At 40.5% G+C, this 23,718-nt stretch overlaps 1 protein-coding gene across 2 annotated transcripts in view; it reads left to right on the plus strand.

Moving 5' to 3' along the window:
• CENPE (centromere protein E) overlaps positions 1–23,718 on the plus strand; it is a 98,651-nt gene that overhangs the window by 18,490 nt on the left and 56,443 nt on the right. Inside the window, exons 12-26 of one of the 2 annotated variants that reach the window (XM_075608937.1) lie at positions 942–1,071; positions 1,619–1,744; positions 2,703–2,858; positions 3,621–3,777; positions 7,092–7,257; positions 8,048–8,528; positions 9,496–9,555; positions 9,648–9,815; positions 14,188–14,262; positions 15,184–15,303; positions 15,435–15,569; positions 17,032–17,209; positions 17,706–17,860; positions 18,333–18,647; positions 18,749–19,042. In XM_075608937.1, coding sequence (XP_075465052.1) covers positions 942–1,071; positions 1,619–1,744; positions 2,703–2,858; positions 3,621–3,777; positions 7,092–7,257; positions 8,048–8,528; positions 9,496–9,555; positions 9,648–9,815; positions 14,188–14,262; positions 15,184–15,303; positions 15,435–15,569; positions 17,032–17,209; positions 17,706–17,860; positions 18,333–18,647; positions 18,749–19,042 — 2,716 coding nt within the window. The remainder of the gene's footprint in view (positions 1–941; positions 1,072–1,618; positions 1,745–2,702; positions 2,859–3,620; positions 3,778–7,091; positions 7,258–8,047; positions 8,529–9,495; positions 9,556–9,647; positions 9,816–14,187; positions 14,263–15,183; positions 15,304–15,434; positions 15,570–17,031; positions 17,210–17,705; positions 17,861–18,332; positions 18,648–18,748; positions 19,043–23,718) is intronic. The other variant, XM_075608948.1, reaches the window with a different exon arrangement.

Raw genomic sequence — 23,718 nt, forward strand, 5'->3', positions numbered from 1 at the left:
CTTGTGTGGGGATCTGATCAGTTGTGGTTCAGATCGCTCTGTCCACTGCAGGACGTGCGCTGGTATTGGTGAAGTCACTGCGTGTGGCGTCATGAAATCGCCGATCAGCACTTGTTTTAAAAGAAATGTTTGTGTACCATAATTGACTCCTTGGTAAAGTGCGTTCATGCACGAAACGCGTAGGAGGTTTGCTTTAAAAAAAAATTTAATATGTAGACCCAATAAAATAATTTTACTTTTCAACTTGACTCACTCTTTGGCTGTGCACCATACACACTCTTTGTTCTTCACTTACCTTATTCAATATCACGACTGGATCAGTCACTTTGGCTGATGTAAGCATAAGGCCTCGTCCCCACTGGCGTGAACAAAGACGGCCCACTATGGGGCCGGCCCCTGTCGGCGTGCGTGTGCGTACAAAGCGCGATGGCGCGACCACATGTAGGGAAGACAAGAATTGTCTTTCCGTGCGGCGACTGCATCATGTGGTTGACCGTCAACCAATGATAGTGCAGATAGTTTTAACCAATGAGAGGAAAGTGCTCTGCTGAGGATGTGACGTCATGGCTGCGACCCCTTGACCCCAGATCAAGGCTGAAACTGGTGCACTTGCCGCCAGGTGCTCCACGTGTGCACGCAATGACTGGGGCCTTAGACCTTTAGTGTAAATAACCCTCCTCCTGGTCTACATTACCATTGGGACAACTGCATTATTTAGCAATCTGAATGAAACCATTGGAAATTCTAGTAACATGTTACACAAATAAGAATGCTAATTAAAAAGGACATATTAAAGTTTAACAAATTAGAAACGTGCTGTATGAATTTACATTTAAAAGGGTTGGGTTTTAAAATGCTTATGCATGTTTGTTTAGGAGTTGAAAATAGTCCTTTTAATTGTACTTATCCCTCCTCCCACCCCCCTCCCTCTCTCTATCCAGTGGCTTTATAAATTACAGAGACAGCAAACTAACAAGAATTTTACAAAACTCTTTGGGCGGGAATGCGAAGACTGTGATTATCTGTACCATTACATCTGTTTGCTATGATGAGACATTGAGTACTCTCCAGGTAAGGGAAGTAGTTAATTATGTGTATATATAATTTATTTATTTTTATATATATATATATATATATATAGCAACATTGATATCTTAACATTGGATTACTATAGATCTGCATCTTACTAATGAAGATTCGTGTGTGTATGCGCACGATCCCTTTTACTTTTGAAAAATTCTTTGGATTTCGCTAGAGCTGCCAATAAATATTTCATTTCCTGCAACATGAAGTATGGATTGAAGATCTGAAACTAGGAGATGGACAAATGGTTTTTAGCTAGTGCTGTGTTGGCCGCTTTGGAATTAATTACAATCCGTGGTGTGGTGACCTGTTAAATGGTTTAAATCTGGGTGATTCCTTTATACAGAAAATCGGATTCCTAAAAATGTTTAATGTCTTACCTTTTCCCTGCTGAAGGTTTTAAGCAACACATTTCAAGACAATGGCCCTTCTGTCAGGGAAACTGTAAAAACAATATGTTGTGCATGGCAGATATAACAGTTCATTGCATGAATACCTTATTCTTGATGTTGGCATTGTCAATTCTGTCTTTCAGTTTGCTAGTGCGGCAAAAAACATGAAGAATACTCCACAAGTTAATGAAGTTTTGGATGATCAGGCATTGCTGAAAAGATACCGGAAGGAAATCATGAATTTAAAGAAGCAGTTGGAAGGCTTGGAGGTAAGTTCCATTTTAGACATAGAAAATGATGCGTTGGAGCCATTTGGGCGCACCTCATACCAGATAGTACTATATGTTCATAGACTTTCCCAGGCGTGACTTTTTTTTTTTCCCCAGAGCAGGTTACCTCCTAGAGTTGTTGTGTCCACAATTAAATTGTAATACTTTGCCTATACCAGTGTTTCTCAAACCCCTCCAACTGTCCTGTGCCACACAGGTTTTCAGTGTGTGTTTTTTTTTATTGAAAGAAAGCTAGAGTTGAAGGTGTGGTTCTGCATAGTGTTTTCTTTCCTATTGGTGGGAAAATGTCGGTCTTTGGAACTGAACTACATTGATCGCTGCTCCAGAGACCTCCCTGCTTTCTGAGATCATTGCCTCTGCAGGGTTTGCCTGCAGCATCGCTGGGTGTACAAATATGGAGGTACAGGAGCCAATAGGAAGTCGCAAAGTTATCCATTGCAGCTGCCAATTGTTCCTTGTAATGTGGTGTATTTAAACTTCTAATAACCGTACCTATGGAGGGAAGTATCTTGGGAAGTGGTTCAGTTCCAGACACCCCTGCTTCCCACCTAGGGGGGACATAAATGCATTTTATTTTTACATGGAATAAGATTATGCATCATCTACTGCATTTCTACTTTAAAAAAACGTGTTTGAAGTAGTTCCCTTTTGACAGTGCTTATTTGGCATAAAAATGGCTACAGGTTACAATTGGTCTAGACTGCGTCTATTGAAGGGTTAATATAATTTTGAGCTGTAGTTTTTTGCAGCTCGGTTTCATGATACTGAATAGTTGGTGTTTACTGAAGACTACACAAATCCAACATCTCCATGTCGGCAGGGTTGTATAGTAGGAAACAAAATGGAAACTAATTCAGTTTCAAGTTAGGTTGTTTTTAGGTTGCCTCACATAAGAACAAAGCTGTACTTTTTTGTTCTTGTGACAACCATCTGTTAGGCATCATCCGAGACAAGAGCTCAAGCCATGGCTAAAGAAGAACATGGGCAGTTATTGGAAGAAATACAGCAACTTCGAAAAGAACGAGAAGAGAGAATATGGAACTTAAAAAACCGTGTTGTTGCATCTTCAGAAGTGTGCACAGAAGACCAACGGGTAAGCTTTCTTTAATATGGTAGATATACTTCATTGGTACAGACTGACACAATAACATGAAAACCATTTGTAATAAAATTGTTCTCCTGAACACGTTTGACAGAACAGTTGAGTAACATTAGTGACCGGCAGTGCAAGAATGGCCCTCCAGGTATTGGAGTTGAAGACTCTGTCTTAAAGCCGCAGTTCAAGCAATATCCTACATGTGGTTTGTGGTGGTTTTTATTTATTTATTTTCTTCCTGTACTATGAAAAAATACTTGTAGCATTAAAAAAAAAATGTATGTATGTATTCCATTCAACAGCAGCTTGAACTGCTGCTTTAATGAATTGATAAAACAGTCGTCCCCCCTCCGCCAGTGTGCGCGTACTTTTTATGCCATGCCCAAGGTAGTTTTCACACAAATTCTATTCAAAATGATGTATCTACTTAAGAGGACTCCCCTATAAGATTTAACTGAAACAACAAGCTTTCTTTAGACTTAGTTTGCATTGAGTGGGTGTGGAGACTAGAACCTTTTCTACCAGCTTTTGTTAATGCAATTCTCTTTGTTTTCACCCATTGTACTACATTTCTAGATATTGTTACACCTTTTAGAAACTATGATAAATAGAACTAATTCACTGGGCACATGCATCACACCACTGACGACTGCCTCAAATTATAACGGATCAGTCCCTTTTCTATGCAAGAATTCCACATCATAATGATCCTGCATAGTCCATCTGTCATAGCTAAATTACCCTTTTCCTTCAAAATAGGAGAAACGAAAAAGAAGGGTTACATGGGCTCCTGGAAAAATACAAAACTTGTGTACGGCAAATATTTCTGGGTTTAATATTGTGTCAAAAATATCTTCCAACTTCAACAAGCGAGCTAAGATTTCTGTCTCGACTATAAGTGAAACTGCTGATGACTGTAAGTATTTCATGGTTTACTATATCAGTCGGTCTCTCTCTTGTATAAGACCAAAATAAACCAGTCAGATTTGTTTAAGTTAAATGAAGTTTCAGTATTTATTTTACAGTCCAACACTTGGCAGGATCCTTATTTTTAATGTTTTTTTTTTTGTATACTTTTTTAAACACAAAGTACTCTTTGGGGGCATTACTGTGAGCATGACTGGCCCACCCTTCCAATAAGCAGTATGTCCCCTTTTTCCTGCCCCATGGGTAGAAACACATGCACGCATTGTTTCACATGGACCTGTTGAACACACTTCACTGAAAAGGAATGAAGTTTAAGTTTCTTTTATTTTAATGGTTGGGTTTGCTTAGGGAAGCCAATTGGGTTGCTTTTGTTTAGTGGGTCTGACCCTTTAAATAAAATAAGTCCTTTCTGAGCTCCAAATGATAACCATGAAGGAAATCCCAACCATTGACTTGTAGCAGATAAAAAGTCCATTCTTTTACATTGAATTATGATGCGTAACTGTTACCAAGACCTGAGAAACATGTGTAATATGTTTCACTGTCCTTACAAAGCTGCCCAGTGAAATTATCTTGTGTGAACGGGGGCTGTTTTTATAATCGTGTTCACTAAATTCAGATTACCTTGGGTATCCCAATGCTTATATACCCTCTGTCACACATGTGAAATACAACATTTTGGAGACAGTCATTGTGTGGCATATGCTTGGTAATTATATAAAGGGAAACATGTCTTCACGTACAGTATGTTTGAGAGACACCCTTTGTTACCTTAACATTGTGTGGTGTGCACCCATGCGAATTAAAAAAAGCATGTTTGCATTAATTGTATGTATAGCTTTATTTATATAGTGCTATTAATGTACATAGAGCAGTAATACACATGACAAATCATACAAATAACACAATAGAGGAGTGGCTCAATGAGTAAAGACACTGACTCTGGCACGGAGTTTGAAGCAGGGGAACCTTGTTCAATTCCCAGTGTCCGCTCCTTGTGACCGTGGGCAATTCATGTCCTACCTGTGCCTTAGGCATCAAAAATATAGATTGTAAGATCAACGGGGCAGGGACTGTCTGCAATATGTCTCTGTAAAGTGCTACGTAAAACTAGCAGCGCTATACAAGAACAAACTTAATATAAGCACTTCCGACAAAAGTAACATTTAGGAAAAAGGAGAGGTCGAGTAAGTGTGGTGGCCTTTTTGTCTTTGGCAGCATGGAGGTCGTTTATTTTATTGAAGGCTGTTTCAGTGGGGTGAGCAGTGCGTAAAACAGATTGTAGAGGGTCTAGGAGAGAATAGGTGGTGAGAAAATTGAGCAATCGAGAATATAAGATGTTCAAGGAGTTTAGAGGCAGGAAGGAGACGGGATGATAAAGACCGGTAGTGGTCAAGCGTGCTATTTTTGAGTAATGGTATAACTGTTTCATGTTTTTTGAAGGAGTAGGGAAAGGTATCAGAGTAGAGGGGGGAGTTAAAATGTGTGTGAGCGTAGGGATTATAGTAGGAGCAAGAGGTTTTAGGAGATGGGAGGGAATGGGGTCGGGGGCAAGTGGTAGAGGGAGAAGAGCTCAGCACCGATGCATCCTCTGTGACAGCGGATAAAGAGTCAAGGAAGGAGGAGAGTTGTCGAGGTGTAAGATGAGGATACAGAGGGGGTGTCCTGATGTATGGATTCCACCTTTTTTCTTGAAATAGACAAAGTCCTGAGGTGAAATGGAGGACAAAAACAGGTAGCAGATGATGGTCGGAGTAGAGAGTCAGACAGTTGATGTAGGTTAGATTTGTGCGTATTGATTAGTGAAGAAAAGTAGGTTTGAAACAGGATAAAATAAGTTTGTAGTGAAGTCTGCGAGAGTGAGCTTTTCTCCTTGGGCATTCAGAGGCACGATTGCACGATTGCAGGAATGCAGAGTGTGATTTAACCAGGGTCTGGGGTTAGATGGGTGAGAACAGCAGAAAGAGGGGCATGTAGATCCAGAGAGGAGGATAGGACAGAATTGTAGTTCCTGACCAGGTTGTCAGGATCTGGAGCAGAGCTGGGGGAGGAGCACAAAGTGGAATCAAAAGCCGGTAGGTTAATAGAGCGCATGTCTCTGCAGAAACGAGGGGTAGATGGAGGTGAAGTGAGAAAATTGATGAGATGGTCAGAGGAAATGGAGAAAACAGAGGTGTGTCTGTCCATTTATTCTTGTGTGCTGGTTGCAGTCCATTGGTGAAGGCCAAATGAAGAGGTATAGATAGAAAGCGGGAAGCCCAAGGGGGGAGAGGTCATCAATATGGCAGTTGAAGTTCCCAGGGAGAAAACAGGGGAGTCAGAGGAGAGAGGAGTGCCAGGATTCAACGTGAGACAGAGGGGAGGGAGGTGAGTCGAGGTAGGTGAGCGTTAGATGACCACCACGTGGACAGGGAGAGGAGAAAAAAAACTGGACAGGGTGTGCCTCAAAGGAGGAATAAGAACTGTTCAGTAATGGTAGAGAGGAGCCCCACGCCCCCACCCCTACCATCAATGCACGGAGTGTGGGGATAGACCACCATAAGAGAGGGCAGAGTCAGACTGAGCCAAATGTTATAGCAGAGAGGAGCAGATTGAAAAAGTCATGCACAGAGGAACTTGTTGAAAAGGGAGCGAGCATACAGAAGGGAGGATGGGTGACAGGGGATGGGTATGTGGTAAGAGGGGGCTGACACCAGGAGTATGTGTGTGTTTTGTTTTTTTATTGTATGTAATGTGGGAGGCAAGGACGAGAGCATGTAGTAATAAGGCTAGGAACAGGATTGGGTGGGATCCCCAGAATCAAGGAGGAGATGCATTAAAAGTGAATGTGAGTGTTTTGTAGGGGTGGGGTATAGCTGTGTAGTGTAAGAGGGCGCAGGTAGGAAAGGCATTTATGTGAACTGAGTGGAGAATGAAGGAGAGATGCCGATTTTATATGAATAGAGTTCCAGACATGAGACTAGTAGAAACGTGTATTTTGAAAAGTGAGGTCAGAGCAAATATAAATAGTAGGAGGCATGGCAGTGATGGTGTTTGAGAGTGAGGTCTGGGATAGAAAATGTCCTTTCTAGTGCAGTTCAAATTCCGGATTATGGGGCAGTAGGTTTTCTATTGTCCTCTTGTTCCTCTCCTGTTAAACTCCACACTGCATGCCACTTAAAGGACCACTTTAAAGATGGGCTTCTTTACATGTACACTGTGGCTCCATGGTTATTGATTGCCCATTATATGTGTATATATTCAACCTGAATGCAGAAATATTTCTTGAACTGGACTTGTAACGTTTTACTGTCTCCTTTTCAGCTGTTTGTACAGAGTTTTCTGATTTTGATGACAGAAGCCGCGTACTTGATGACTTTGGATTAGAAATAGATTGTAATCTGTCAAATAAAGTAAGTCGCAGGGAGAAATTTGCACTAGGTCAGCAAATGATTGAAGACTTCACATTTGAAGGACCGATGAATCAAAGGTATATAAAGTACAATACTTTGGATTTTTTTTTTTTTTAGCACCTTGAGTTTGATAAACATACAAATTTAAGTTTGTTTTTGTAAACTAAACTCTTCATTCAATTAACAATGTGTTTTAAATGTATCTCCTTGACTTGGAGCAGTGATTCCCAGCAGTAGGTTGTTTTGCATCCACAGTGGCATGGCATTGTGGAGGGTCACTTTTGATGTTTCTGCTGTAATGGACAGCTATACCACCCACCTACAGTCTGCACACACTGTGGTGCAGTTTGGGCCCCCACAAGCTCAGGACACTATACTGCCTGGGGTCGGTCGTGTGTGTGGTTTTTTTTTTTTTTTTGTTTTTTTTCCTGGCAATTGTCTGAATAGGAAATAAGACTGACTGATTCGGAGTTTGTGCAACACAAACAAAAAGAGAAAAAAAAAGATGGGAGCCAAATTACTTAAAGCATTGCAAGTCTTCATTTTACATATGAAAACCTTGCCAAATAAAGTCATCAAATGAAGCAAAGTTGTTTTGAAGCTAAGATTTATTTTTTTCATACATGATTTGTTTGTAGTTTGTCAAGCAGTGTATAATATGTGACTATGGTGGATACCTCCTATGCTTTTTCAGGACATAACAAATGTCTGCATATTAATGTTTCTTTCTTGGTAAAATATCAATTTTGGACAAACTTCTCTACGTTCCTTACATGTCATCAGAACAAGTTGACCAAGTTCCAATTGGTTAATTGAATATTTTGAGGGTTCATTAGAAGTTTAACTAATTACGGTGTCTTCAAACAGTGTCCAGATTCAAGATGGAGCTCTTCTGAAATATAAAGAGCTGGAGCAGCAGGTTGCAGAGTTGGAAAACCAGGTGCAAAAGTTGACTAAAGAAAATGAGGCTGAAGCTGAAAAAAGAGCATCTTTGGCTAAAGAGATCTTACGTTTACAACAACTACAGTCAGACAAAGAAAAGAATGAACTTCTAAAAACAGATCTGGAAAGCCAGCTTTGTGCTAAAACTGAGAACAATGGGCTGGGTGAGCCTTCATTAACAGTTGATGGACAGAGACATGCAGAAAATTTGGTTCTAAGAAACAAAATGGTTCTGGAAGGTGCAGGTCATATCGCTGGTAAAAATGAGGAAGAGCGTACTGTTGATGGAACCCTTCAGTGCACTGACTCCAAACTGGAACACCAAACGATGCTCGAACAAAAGATTGCTGATTTAGAAGAAATTATTGCAAACTTTAACATGCATCGCAGTCCTAAAGACAAGAACGTGAGTTTCTATTCACATACGTAAGCCCTCATCCCATGTGCTGGGACTATGTATAGTTCAATGAGCTTTGGAGTGGAGTAAGAAGTCCCAAGCAAACAGGCAGTGCAGATCAATAAAGTCTCTGGAACAAAAAAGCGATTGCTTACTTGGGACTTCCTACTCTGCTCCAAAGCTCATTGGAGCTGCATGTAACGTTAACCCCTAGTGGGAGCTTAGTGCAATTTATGCTTAACACTATTATCCTGATTACCTTGGTTTTTCTTGTTTGCTTGAACAGATGCTGACAGTATTCTCTAAAGCTCTGATTTAGCCATCAATTGGAATAGCATTTCTGGGCTCCTCTTTTATCACTGACATAGGTCCATCTGTCTCTTCGAGTATTACGTGGGGTTTAATCCCTCTGGATATACCTTGGAGGGAGGTTTTTAAGTATAGTTTAGGGCATCAAGGGAAGTACCGAAGACCCATCTGGTCTTTGGGAATGGGCCAGAAGAAGGGGTTAACCTCCTGAAACGTTGCCCCCCCTTGTACATATGTAACCCCTCCCCCTTTTTTTTAATGGTGTTTTTGTTCTTTTCTTCCTCGCACCTCTCGTGTTCACATTAGGACTGTCCTTTTTCGGCATATTTCTTTTTGATATTGTCATTTGTGCTATGTGCTGTTTTGCTAGATCAGTTTCTTTTGGCATATCCAAATCTCTATTCATTTTGAGTGCTGCAAACCACTTTGGGATTTTATACATTGTATAGGTGCACTATATAATGCTCTTAACGATGCGGTTACTTCTGCGTTCATACCCTGTTGAATAGAGGCAAAAATGTCAGTTCCTGCAAGAAGGTTGCATTTTAAAAAAACATTGTTGCTGTAGCACACGGCACATCTCCTTTTTCAGGTGTCGGCCATCACTGACGCCTCTTCTTTGTTATTTTTAAATCCGCTTTTCTTGACGGAATTCTTTTATTTTCAGTGCCACGAACAAGAGTTTATGGAGAGTATCCAACTTTGTGAAGCTCTAATGACTGAAAAAGTAAGTCGTGATTTTTGTAAAAAAAAAAAATCCTCCTTTCCTTCTCTTCCACCCCCCCCCCCTCCTGATTATAAATGCGGCTGTTTCCCTAGGGAAAGGCTTTGACGGACATAGCTGTCATGCAGAATAATTTTGACAGTGTTCTACTTGACAACGAAAGCCTGAAGAGGGAAATTGCTGAAATGGAACGTCAGCTCGTGGAAAAGGCTGATATCAATACATTTGAGAGGCTAGAGAGCGAAACGCAAAAGGAGCAGGAGGTAAGCATATGAATTGAACTACCCTGAAGGCATTGAATATGAATTTGCATCTCTGATCAGAAAAGAGGGAATGCAGCTGAATCATAGAAGCAGCCATCCTCAACTAAAAATGCAAATTATTTTAGACTAACAAGTATAATTTGGTTACAAGTTATTTATTGGCACATTCCTTAATTTCAAGAAGGCCCTACATTTCATTTAGCAGTACAGTCGGCTTATATAAAAATTGAGTTTAATATACTAATGGGATAGCTCCTCCCCACAGTTGGTAGGACAAGAACTTGTGACCACTATGAGGGGGCATATTGTTAGAAAGCCAACAGCGTCTGTTCATTCTCCGGTTCAGGCAACCAGAAAACAGAGCAGCCGCAGCAAGAGACTCAAGTTATTGAAATATTGTTTCTAAGGCTAAATATTGTGCAGGTGTGATGACAAACGTTGGGCTACCTACCTCAATATTTTGCAGAGTACATTATGATGCATGAGAAGAAAATTCTACTGTTGACTACTTGCATTGACTGAACTTCTTTCCAACAGTCTGTTAATAAAGCAGTGTCAGGGGTCTTTTACACCGGCCCAAATCACTGACTTCATTGGATTTGTAGCCTGTTTCATTGATTGAGAACAGGCAAATGTCTCAGAACTTGGGGATACCTTGTCGGAGGAAGTCGTCCGACGTGGGTGAGGGTTCCTTTTTAAAATGGTTGCTATAGAGAAGTTCTTTAAGAATGAGATTGATTATTGAGGACACCAAAGATTTTGGGGCATGGACCAGGCCTTTTCTAGCTGTAAAAAAAAAATCTACTAGAAAATTTCCTGTTCACAGTTCTAATAACATCATGAAGACTGTCAGAAAATTCATGAAAATGTACCCCTTCAGTAAAGCTGATTGCAGTACCTGGGTAAAACCGCCGTCACCAAGATTGTAAAAAATACAACGATCCCCGAGGATGGATCTTCCTTTATGGATCCTATTGCGTGACGAATGGAGGGTGTTTTTGCGCAAACGATACATTTATCAGAATGACACTGAAACCAGCAATGGCCTGTATCTCCAGAACAGTCAGAATTTGGATATCTAATTTAGAAAATCGAATTTGAAGTAGGAATATCAAAACAAACTCTTTTTAAAGAGTTTTCAAATCTTGGCTATTCAATGCACTTTGTGTGTGACACTTCCATAAACGTCATCAGTGTAGCAGATCCTCTACATATACTATAATTGAGAAGAGGAGATGGCATCCCAAGGGGGAAAGTTTAGGCGCTGCACTGCATTCAAGAAAAATTGACAGAGGCTGGATCGCTCAGCAGAAGAAAGTTGTTCACTGGATCTTTCGCAACAGAGTAGCAAACAAGAACCTCGAGGTTCCTCTCAAGGTTATTATTTGCTACTATGTTGCAGAAGGACCAATGAACAACTTTTTTCTGCCAAGCGATCAAGCCTCCGTCATTAATTTTTCTTGAATGCAGTGCACCGCCTAAACCTTCCCCATTGGGATGTGATTTCCTTCAGGCTGAGAGCACCTGGATTTTGGCTTCCAGACCTGCAAGGTCATGAGTACTTTTTTTTTCTTGTCAGAAGTTCTATGGACATTAGTCTAGCTCCAGGGGTAAATGATTTCCAGCAAATGAGGGGGTCAGGGGTCCACCACTTAGACTGAGTCCATAGTGACTTCAGCCGTGCGGAGGCGCGCTGAGGCTGAGGGAAAGCGGGTGCTTTCCATGGCCTTAGTTCACGCGCCGTCGGAGGCGGGCCAGGGACGTCACTGAGCTGGTTCGCCATCATTGGGCAAGCCGCTCACGTGACTGGCCCTGCACTCCCGTGAGCGCTCAAACTAAAAAATTGTCGGCTACACTTCCGCACGCTTGCGGAAGCGTGCGCGAGCCCCTGCTAAAGCCGCTCATTGCGGCTGCAGGGGCTCGCTGACAAGCGTCAGCTCCTAGGCGCTGACATGTGCGTGGCCTTACATGGGTCCCACGGACATCCCTTCAGTGCATTGATTTCGTGTTTTATCCTCAAAATTGGAGCAATCATGACTTTTTTTCTGATCCTTGCTTTATACATGTGAACCTGACCATATTCTCAATACATTGTGAAAGTGTGAATACAAATAATTAGGGCTCAGAATAATCCGGTGAGTTTTATTGTACAAGCGAACGCAGGGAGAAAGCTAAAATTTGCTCTCTGGCAATTTTAATGATTGACAGTACATTTTATACATTTGCTAAAGAATAATATGCCCCTTCAGAAGGGGCTGGCTTAGAAAATGGAAAAATACAGAAATTATACAAAAAAATGCTAAACCCTTATATAAAATAAAAACTATATCTTGTGCAAGCGACCTTTACTCTACATATTTCTGATCTGGGGGTTGTGGTTTTCTACTTGAACAATAAACCTTTTTGCAGCCTTGGATGTGCAGATGTCAGATATGGAAAGTGGCTCATATTCTAAGGGTCAGAACAACATCTATTCCTGAGAATTAGTGGGGGCTGACTTTCTCCTGGGAGCGACTGCCCAAACCACCAGCCTTGCATGCATCTTTCATACTGCATTTACTCAGAATGACAAAACCGACAAAATGGCTGCTATGGTCAGAATGGTTGACTTGTGATCCTTTCCTTATCGCTGGCGCACACTCCTGGGTGACACCACGCCTCTAAATCATCCATTCCAATCTTCACAATTAACAATTTAAAAGCTGGTTCGTGTATGATGTATAATATATATAGATATAGATCTATAGATTACTATGGACTTTTTAAGACTGAGATTTGTGGACTTGTGGGTCCAAACATTCCTAGGTTCAGCATTATAGCTCGGGTATTCCTTGGAGTTCCTGGAAATGCCAGGCGTTTACAACAAGGATATGGGCCTCCTTAAACAATCCAGAGAAGAACCTAGCCTTAAAACAAGCCACTCACAATCTGTTGGCCAATATGGCAATTCAACCAGTTCTGCCTTCTCAGAGGCGAGGGGGGTTTTCTGCAATCCTGTTTCTAGTACAGAAACCATTAAAAGGATTGAGACCAATGATGAATCTAAAGAAATCAATGCTTTCTTCAACATCCAGCATTTCAAGATGGAGTCCTTGAGGGCAGTCATACAGTGGAAAGCTGAGCATTTCTAGCTTCTATAGACAAAGGATGCTGATCTCCACATTCCAATAAAACAATTACACAGTTGGTTCTTGTGATTCTATATAAACCTCAGTCACCAACAATGTATGGCTCTTCCCTTTGGACTGGCTACAGCACCTTCACATAGGTTATTGTGGTGATTGCAGCATTATTGAGACCATAGGCTCAGTTCTATATGTGGAAAGAAGTACTCCCTCCCAACAGTCTAGGGATAGCTATGGTACATCTCATTAGTATTTGTCTACTGCCATTTCTGTTAAAGTTTGTATGGCAGCGTACTTCCCTCCATTGAATCTTATATTTGACATATTAATGTTTTGTGCTTCCTTTTTACGAGCTCTGACTAGTTAACTGACCTATGGTGAATAATGCCCCTTCATATTGTGGTCACTAATGCAATGTACAGGCATACCCCGGTTTAAGGACACTCACTTTAAGTACATCTCGCTCAATAGGCAAACGGCAGCTCACGCATGCGCCTGTCAGCACGTCCTGAACAGCAAAACCAGCTCCCTACCTGTACCGAAGCTGTGCGCAAGCGGGGAGACTATAGAACCTGTTACAAATGCGTTATTTACATCAGTTATGCACGTATATAACGATTACAGTACATCAGTAAGTGGGGGAAAGGTAGTGCTTCACTTTAAGTACATTTTCGCTTTACATACATGCTCCGGTCCCATTGCATACGTTAATGTGGGGTATGCCTGTATAATTTTAATGTTGGGGTGATGGTTTAACTGCTGCATTAATGTGTGTATAATAGAATTCACATGTGCTATAAGGTTTGCTGCCAACTTCTTACGGTTTCTTACAATATTTAATCTTGCAGAATATAACTTTGCGTTTTTTGACCATTTTTATTAGTGTTTAACTAAGGAGTTTACTCTACATATGAGCAGACGATTAACTGCAACGTTATAGTGCTCCGATATGGAAGCAAAACCACGAGTATATATCCACCGTTTCACAAGTATCCATTCACATAGGAACAGCTAAAGTACTGAATTAAAATACAGTAAATGCATTGTTGGTGTTCAGGAATTAAAGGACCTTTTTGAGAAATTGGCGGAAGAAAAAAAATCTTAATGCTGGGACTCAGAAACATTTCTTCCAACACTGATGCTCAAATACAACCTTGTGTATAGATGAATCCATTCTTTTGGTGATGGCTGTTTAATCAACAAATGCTTGCTAACACTCCTCGCACTATTGCTTAATTGCTTTCTAGGCACAATTCACCCATGAAATTATCAGTTTAAAGAAGGTAGTTGAGAATGCAGAGATGTGCAACAGAGACCTTGAGGTGAGCTTTTCTGGTGTCTGTTTCTTCTCACAAAGTCTCAGTTATTAATGCACCGAAAAATAAAGCCGCATGCAAATCGACTAAAAATGTAATTTTTGGAAAGAACAGCTGCAGCGGCCGTTATTCTAACAAATCACAGTGCCGGTTTTGTGTGCGGTGTGTATTCCACGCGGCCAATCTCCCCAGGCACGTGTTTATCGCGGTTGCTTTGTTTTGAATGTCATGGATTCTGTTTCTTTGGGTGCAATGAAATGAATGAATTGCAATGTGTGCTACTGTGTCAATTTTAAAGTCTTTAAAAAACAGAACACTCAAATGCCATTTTCTGCACTCGCATCTTAAGGCGGTAAAGTTGGAAGACAATCCGTGCCAAGATGTGGGTATTCCGATATACACAACGCATGAAGTGTTCGAATAACTCCCGCTGCAGTTTTCCTTACCACTGCTTGATCTATCTGGGTCATAATCTTTCCCTAATACCATGGCTTTTAAAAAATTAATTCTTACAATTAAACTATACCAGTTTAATTTTGAAGAAAAAGGATTTATGGTAGGTGGAGATGTGTATTTCGACTTGTTTGCTTTTTTTAACTTCAGACAGTCTTGTACTGTACATAAAATGCATTGTTAAATTCATATGATGCAGAACTTGTCAATATCGTAATGTCCAGCAGTCATCGTTATCCATCATAGGAAGGCACTCGTTATGGAGTACAATATCACAATAATGGACAATATTATGGGGGAACTAGGACATTAATGGCCAGCAATTGAAAAGTAGCAACTTTTTTAAAATTTATTTTAAATTGTGTGCTGTGTGACGCAATATATTTAAAGGGTCTGATCAGAAATAATTGCAATCCATACGCTTTTAAACGCACAAAGTAAATATTGACATTTCTGTGCTGTAATATATTGCAGGCTGAGCTGCAAAGTAAATCAAAGCTTTTAAAAGAGCGTGAAGAGCAGCTCCATGAGTTACAGAAACAAGCAGATAAACTGCAGAGAAAAGTCAGAAATATGGATCTCTCTGTCTCCATGGTAAGATCAGCATGCATAGTGTTTCAAAGGTAACATTTCCGTACATTCATCTATAGTTTACATCTGAATTGCCACAAATTGAAACTGGTGCTATCATTGTGAAATAACCCACAATTTGGAATGATTTTCAGGGCAACAGTGAGACATTGTGTGAAGAGCTCTTTCAAGTGAAACAGTCCCTGAGTGATGCTGAAACTGTGACCCGTGATGCTCAAAAAGAATCTGCATTCCTCAGGAGTGAAAACCTAGAGCTGAAGGAAAAAATGGTGCGTACCTAATTCTGCAGATGCGTTTTGACGCAATAATGATCTGAATAGGTTTTTGGTGACAACTGCAGTATTGGGACAACAGTAGTTTTATACAACAAAGAAAATTGTGTGGGGTGGGTTACAGAAAATCACTTATGGCGCACTCCAGTGGGAGAGGAAAAAGGTAGCTCTATCCTGTTGTGCGGCAGTCCAGATTGGCAGGAAGACTGAACATTAAGCGCCAATATTTGTGTGTATTAAGTTACACTAACTACACTTACCTCTTCACAGGGTTGACAAACTACAGAGTCTCGTGTAGTAAAGGAATTTCGCTGCAATCTACCCCTCGCTTAAGTCCCAGCATCTGACTTTTTATAGTACAGTGTATGTATGTATATGGTTTCAATACTCTAATGTACTAATAAAGGTCAAGGTTTATACTTTTCTACCACTTGAGTGTGCCATAAGTGAACTTCTGTATTGGGCATTATACACAATTACTCCTTGCATACATGCACTTATATATATTTTTATTTTGTATATTCATGTGTTCGTCCTAATTAACATTGCAGTGGTAAGCAAGAATGAAAAAATATATTCTTTGTATATACTGTTATGCACCCCCATTCCATATTGGGATATGTATTGAGTTATGTAAATGTACTGCATAATCTGTTCATGCACTTATGGGCGAGTAGTTGAGGGTTTATTTCTTTTTTCCCCTATGTGGATTTATTTGCACATTTTTCAAATGTACTGGGGATGGATTTATACTTTTCAGTAGTGCTAGAAAAGTGTGCAATAGAGCTTCCTTAAGGGAATTTGAATGTTTCTGGACCACCAGTATTCCAGCAACCACTGTCCATTGTGATGTTTGAGCACCTTCAATCATGATTTGATTGGAGATCCTGCCACTGTGCTCAGAACATTTGATTTTGTATTGGGATATTGGAGTGGTCATATGGCCTGCTGAAGGGATACAGCATTGTCAAACTAAGATTCAAATAAAAACCCTGGTTTTTAAAGTGCCGATCACACCCACCCCCTTACCATAGGCTTTTAAGTTTACATCCTATGCTAGTATCTTGCCCTCCTGAGCATGTGCTGGTTTAAAGTCATAATCACTATTCGCAATCGCTAAAGGTCTGTACCTTTTTTAAACTGGACTGAGCTCCATTTTCACCTCCCGGTCACTTAATATTTTAGACTTAAAATTTTTGATTTTCTTATAAAAGCAGCATTGTGTTGGAATAGCAAGAACATAAAAAATTAACTTTAAAGCAGCAGTCAACGATGACCGCTTTTTTTTTTTTAATTTGGCAAAATTCTGAACTAATGTGCACTAGATTTCATTACAATACGAGACTGAATGAGTCATCAGAAATGCTTGATAAAGTGCTTTTCCTCTCCTATATACTGTACTATCAAAGTACTAAAACAATCTGCACAATACAACTTTTCATTTTTATTTTTTGTACAGGAGGTACTTTCAAGTCATCATAAGCAAATGGAGAAAGATGTTTCTTTGTATCAAAAGCAGCTGGAGACAGAAAAGAGAAACTACAAAAAAATGCAGAACGATTTGCAGAAAGAATTGCAATGTGCTTTCAATGAGATAATGCAGCTTAATAACCTCATGGCAGGGAAAGTTCCCAAAGGTTGGTGATTTTTCTGATTGTTACACTTAAGACTACATTTTTAAAAGTTTTTCGTCCATTTCAAGGAGTAATGTAGTGACATAAAATGCAATTGCAACAAATTAAATACCCTCAACACAATACAACATTCTCTACTATGGGTATTCGTTTTAGAATGTGAAATAAGGTCTTGCAAATGTAAGCTAAAAAGCTCACTTGCATACTAATCGGTCTGCAATTCTGCTTCTCTCAAACACTCGTTAGATGCTGCTTATTGCTAATGGAGAAAAGAATAAAGCAAAAACTTGCGCTTGAGTTTAATTGAAGCTATCTTTGTCCAGCTACATTCAACAATGTGACCGTTTTTTTTTTTTTTTCCCCCTCTTCTTCCCCTCCCCCCCGCCTTCTCTTAACAGCTATGAGTGACTTGCACAAAACATAATCGTATATTTTACTTGAAGTCACAAACTTAATAATCCTCAAACTTATTTACCACTTGCTTTACTTCACTTTCCAGACTTACTTTCTCGTGTGGAATTGGAAAAGAAGATTGCGGATTATTCAAAGCAACTTAGCAAAGGGCTAGACGAGAAACACGATTTGCAGAAGGAAGTGGCTTCCTTATCGGAATATAAATCTTTGCCAAGTGAAGTTGAATATTTGAAACAGCAGGTAGATATTTCCCTTGATTTGGATCTAAAGTAAATGCTGTAATGGTTTCATTTTCAATGGAGTTGCTTCAATATAAACCTTTTTTTAACAATTTCTAGCAGTGTCTATTCTAAAATTGTTGGCCTGATGTATAGCTGTACAAAAATCATTCTTCTAAGCACTTTTCAATGCGATTGTATTGACACCTTGCGGTGCCTGAAAATAGTATTCAACGTGATTTTAAGACCACGTTTACAAATGCATCACTAGACACATGTAAATATGTATGGTATGTGATTAGTTTATCCCCTAAACATGGCATGGCCAGATTTTTCCAAATAGACTTATTTGGCTTTTAAATGTTTCTACTGTTTAGCATTGAAAAATAATTGTCAGACCTAAAGTATAAAAGTATGTTAATAATATTATAGTAGTTGGCACAGGTGTTTAGTTATGAATACCTTCACCATTGTTCCAATCACCTTCCTACCAGGTTTTCAAGACTTCAGAAGAACTAAGTGTGTTAAAGCATGAACGAGAACAATCAGCAACTATACTAAGCGATAAAGAGTGTAAACTACAAGAGCTATCTGAGAAAATTGAGAATTTGACTGAAGAGTTAACGCATACACAGTCAACGTGTCAACAAGTTGCCGAAAAGTACTTGGAACTGAAAAATGTGCATGATGAACTTCAGGAAAAATGCATGTTGACAGCTGCAGAAATGACCCAGAAACAAAGTGAAGCTGAAGGTCTATTCCAAGAAGTGGAGCAACTTAAAGACATTGTGGAAACTGTAGAAGGCAAGGTTGGTTTTATCTGTTTTGGCAGAACCTGGGTGGGGGTGGGGAGGGAGTTTGGGGTCCCACTAACTTCAATTTTTTATTTTATTTTTGTGCTTGAATAAAGCTTTCCACTAAAATTCAAGAACTTGAAGAGGTGATTAAAGATAAAGAATGTCTTCTACTTGAGGGAGAAGAACTGGTCCAAGCTAAGGAGATGTTGTTTTCAGAAACTGAGCAACTTAAGGAGCAACTGGAAACCACCCACTTTGCTCTCTCAACCGCAGAGGAAAATAAGAATATGGTTAACATACAACTTGATACTTTACAAGAAGAATTCACAGTTCTTAGGAAGGAAAAGGAGGAGGTGCAAAGGTCTATAGAAGCAGAGAGGGACAATCTTAAAGAGCAAGTGAACAAGGTAGGTGTCTTTTGGTATTCAATTATTGCATGAAAAATTTGAGAAGCAAACTTTTTTTAGTCCACTAGTTGGCTCAGGTCTGTTTTTTGTTTAGCCTCCTTGGTTGAGGGGCTTTAGGCGAAGTACTGAGTTGACGCGGGAGCGTTTGAGGAGACAAATTTTCTTTTTAGGCAGCTGCTGTCACGTGAGCTGGTTCATCCAATGAGGTCGAACCCGCTTCGTGATGTGTCCATCGCCTCCCCAAGTTCACAGATCGCTGGGGCTGCAGTCGTGCGCACCGCCGTGTAGGTAGTATAAGGTCAGCCTACGCCTGTTCTTTGCAAGAAGCTGGAGCATACCAACACCAGCCAAATTATAAATCGAGGTTTCTGTGCATTATCATACACCATCAGGACATAATGTCCTGATGAAAACGTAAGAATACACTGAAACCTCAATTTGTCAAAAGCAAATGTATTATTTTGACATGTGTGCTCCGACTGCTTGCGACGACTCAGATGTTGTGCAATGGCAGCAGCCATTACCTGGTAGAACCCAACGTTTTCACAGTGGGCAGCGCTCCAAGTACCTGGCTCAAACTGCAGTTTCCTATTAAATGTTGATGCTTAAGCCTGTTCCTCTTCTTGGATTGGATATATGGGTCTGTTTTTTGTTAAACTGCTGCAATTGCCAGCATGAGCAAATTTATTTCAGTAAGATTTGTTGGGAACCTTAAAACATGCATGTAGATGCAGACCTATAGATACACATGAAAGTAAACAAACTGTTGAATCGCAGTTACATACATGTTGCATGGAACCCTGTTTTTTTTAATATATATATATATATTTTTAAGGAATTTGACATTTACAATAGATTTGTAGATTTACATTTTTAGATTGTTGTAAAAGCTGCAAAAATTATTATAATGTGTGTACAGGCATACCCCGCTTTAAGTACACTATAGAGCCTGTTACAGGCATACCCCACATTAACGTACGCAATGGGACCGGAGCATGTATGTTAAGCGAAAATGTACTTAAAGTGAAGCACTGCCTTTTCCCACTTATCGATGCATGTACTGTACTGCAATCATCATATACGTGCATAACTGATGTAAATAACGCATTTGTAACAGGCTCTATAGTCTCCCCGCTTGCGCACAGCTTCGGTACAGGTAGGGAGCCGGTATTGCTGTTCAGGACGTGATGACAGGCGCATGCGTTAGCTGGCGTTTGCCTATTGGGCGATATGTACTTACTCGCGAGTGTACTTAAAGTGAGTGTACTTAAAGCGGGGTATGCCTGTATGATGATTGCTGTACAGTACATGCATCAATAAGTGGAAAAAGGTAGTGCTTCACTTTAAGTACATTTTCGCTTTGCATACATGCTCCGGTCCCAGTGTGTGTGTGTGTGTGTGTGTGTGTGTGTGTGTACCAAAATGTCATTATTTGAATTAACACGGGACCCGAAGGATCTATATTGATAAGTCTTTTCACCCCTGGTACTCTGGCTGTCAGCCTCTTAATTTGTTGGAGTAACGTGGTTCTGATTTCATCCTTTCATCTTGCTTTTGATGGTTATTTGGTCCTTTTCGTATATCCCTTAGAATCCAATGTAGTAGTATCCCTGTGACATGATGGCCCACTTCTATCTTAATTTCTTCACCCTTGCGATGGCAAACTTTTTTTTTTTTTTAATATAGTTTGCTTTCAATCCCAGTCATTCATTTTTTTTTTTTTTTCTGTCTTCGATTCATACCCAACAAATTTCTCCATGCTAGGAGTTGTCTGAATATTCTGCCTTTCCTTTGAAATTATGGTGGAGGATTAACCTCCATACGTGCGCACAGGCAGAATACACTGGTCAAACACGTTCACCTTGAGGTGCAATGGCAGGTTCTCTTCAAAGATTGTCTTGTTTTTCCCACAGTCATCCATCCCATCTTCACTCTCCTATTGCTTTTCATTTGTAAGCTTCCCATCTGTAACTACTTGCTGGCCAAGGGAGACCTAGTTTTCAACTTCTAGTTCTATTCCCTGTTCATCTTTGACACATTTGCTAAACATCACTTGATAAGATATATATGGAAACCCACCTTCTTACTCTATATTAAGCAAGTTCTCTGATATTTTTACCACAAGTTTAGAAGACCACCAGCAACCAATTATTGTCTAAATTGTAGGTGAATTCTTCAATACAGCCGAACCCCATTATAACGCGGTCCTTGGGGTCCCGCTTATAGCATGATCGCATTGTGGATCGCGAAGATAAAATGGCAGAGATCAGGGGTTCTGCGTCTGCCGGAGGGGGAGAGCTGGGATAACTTCCAGCTTTCCAAGACCTGGCGCGCAGCAGCACCCCCCAGCAGGACTACCCAGAGCAGGGTGCTGGGGATTGTTGGTGTGTAGAGGTAGCTGTTCTAAATCGGGAGCCATGCCCAGACCGTGTTAGAAGCGGATCCGCATTGTGGCTGATTAGTGAGAATCTTAAAGAAGGTTGGTCTGTAGTTCTTGAGGTATTCTGTTTCTTATGGATGGATAACTACGGCATTTAAAGTTTTGCAATAAAAAAATTCCAACTAAACTTGAAGCTGGGGAAATTAATTTTAATCTTCCCATGGAGCCTTCCTATTCTTCATGACTTGGTACCTTTTGCTATTTCTGGGAAACCATTTTAGTATGTAATTCGTGGATTCTTCTTGCTCTTAGTCTGCTTAATTATGCCCAGTTCTGTTCTTGTACAAGAACTCTTTATGAAAAGTGCAGTCTTTTGATGTTGATCCATCATATTTTTTTATTTTATTTTTAGTGATTTGATGCCTGATGCGATGTTGCTGCTTTAAAATGTTTTACTTTTGTCACAATGGAGATTAAACCAGACTTTTTACAGTATTACAAAGCAATATGCATAATGAGTGTGTTAAATTAGCTATGATTTATTCTGGCCAGAGCTAAAAGGTAGCAACACAGTGAATTGGATCAGACCAAACGTCTGCAGAGTATCTGTCCCCGTCCAGATTGGTTTCCTATGTAGGTGGTGCAATGAGAAAAATCACACTGACACAGAGTTCAGAATGATAATGTCTGTCTTTATTACTACAGCCTGCGTTCCTATATAGGGGCTGTAGGGGAGGGTTTGTATGCAAAGGAGCTGTCTCAGGTCTAAAGGTTGTGTGCCAATGCACAGGTCAGTGTCTCATTGGTTCTTTGTTAGGTCTTTTCCTTATATGGTCTTGTTATTGTAGGTTTTTTGGACACATCAGCATTTGGGTGGAATTCCTCGGTTGGGTGTCATCTTGATTTCATAGTTGATGGGAGGGGGAGCTGCGGTAGCCATTTTGAGTAAGGAATCATAGCAAGGTACACATTACAGATGAAGAAATAGGCATTTTATCCAATCCATCACAACAGTGCAAAGGTGGAGGGCGCTGATGAATCTAGCTTACCCCGGATGCTTCCTTTGTCAGTAACTCGGGATGACTGCCTCTGGTTCCACAGTTCACTTTCCAGTTGGTCTCTCGACACAGACCAACCAAGAACTGTGGAGAAGAAAACACAGAGCGCACCAGAGGTAAGTAAAATGTATTTTAAACAAGGGTAATTAAGTAGAAACTTACAATTAAGTCAAATGAAGTGGATCGCAGTTCACCGTGCCTTCAGCCGATCTTGAGGCGCTGGGGAAGTGTGGTGCTAGCCGACTTCATGTCCCGCTCGCTGGGACTAGCTTGGTATTGTCGGCGATCCTACACTTCCGGGTTGCGTTTCAGCGAAGGTACTCGACGTGCAGGAGACTAGTGTGTCTCTCAAAGGGCTCCGTCAGGCACTGCGGCATACACTAATCAGAAAGAATGACCGCAGTGCAGTCATAGCACAGCTGATTTCTGATAAGTGTCTTACTTATTACCCGTGTTTAATATACATTTTACTTGCCTCTGGTGTGCTGTGTGTTCTTATTCTTGTTTGGTCCTCTGAGGTTTTCTTCGGTGGAGTTTTGGGGAGATGGAACGACTCAGACACATAGTAGCAGTATGGAGCACAAGTTAACCTTATTAATCAACATAGTTGAAAGCACGAGCGTGGATTCACCCTTCTACTACAAGAACTGTGGAGCCCTGATCGGCATAGACTTCTATAATTTCCTTGGCTCATCTGAATCTGTGTGCCGACCAAATGGGACTGGGTGGTGACGGTGCTTACAGACAGCATTGAGGGCAGAGCTTTGGAAGCGCGGTAAATGGGAACGTAGCAGATGGGGCTAGACCCAAAGCCTCTGTTCCTAATTTTTCGTTTCATGCCTCTTGCTTAGACTCTTGCTGCCAGGGAATAACAATGCCTCAGCTTTGGAAGTGTTAACTCTCCAAGCAGGTGGGCTCACCCTACCTCACCATTGTCCACAAGCACAGCATCTGGCCCCACACAAAGGTTAGCCCCCTGACAAGCCCCCTGACTTGATCGTTGTTACTGGCCCAAGCATACAATGAATCACACAAAATTACATGGAAACCACAAATGCATAATTAGTAGGATAAACATGAAACCATAACCCTGCTACAGATCCCGAACCTCAGATTTAGTATTACAAATTTATATGGTCTGGTAGCCGTTTTGCAGCCCATATAAATAAATTAGTAGAAATTACAGAACATAAAACTACTGCCACCCCCACATTAATTCCAGTTTCCTACTTGTACCT

Source organism: Ascaphus truei, chromosome 1, assembly GCF_040206685.1.
Source record: "Ascaphus truei isolate aAscTru1 chromosome 1, aAscTru1.hap1, whole genome shotgun sequence".
Taxonomy (NCBI): domain Eukaryota; kingdom Metazoa; phylum Chordata; class Amphibia; order Anura; family Ascaphidae; genus Ascaphus; species Ascaphus truei.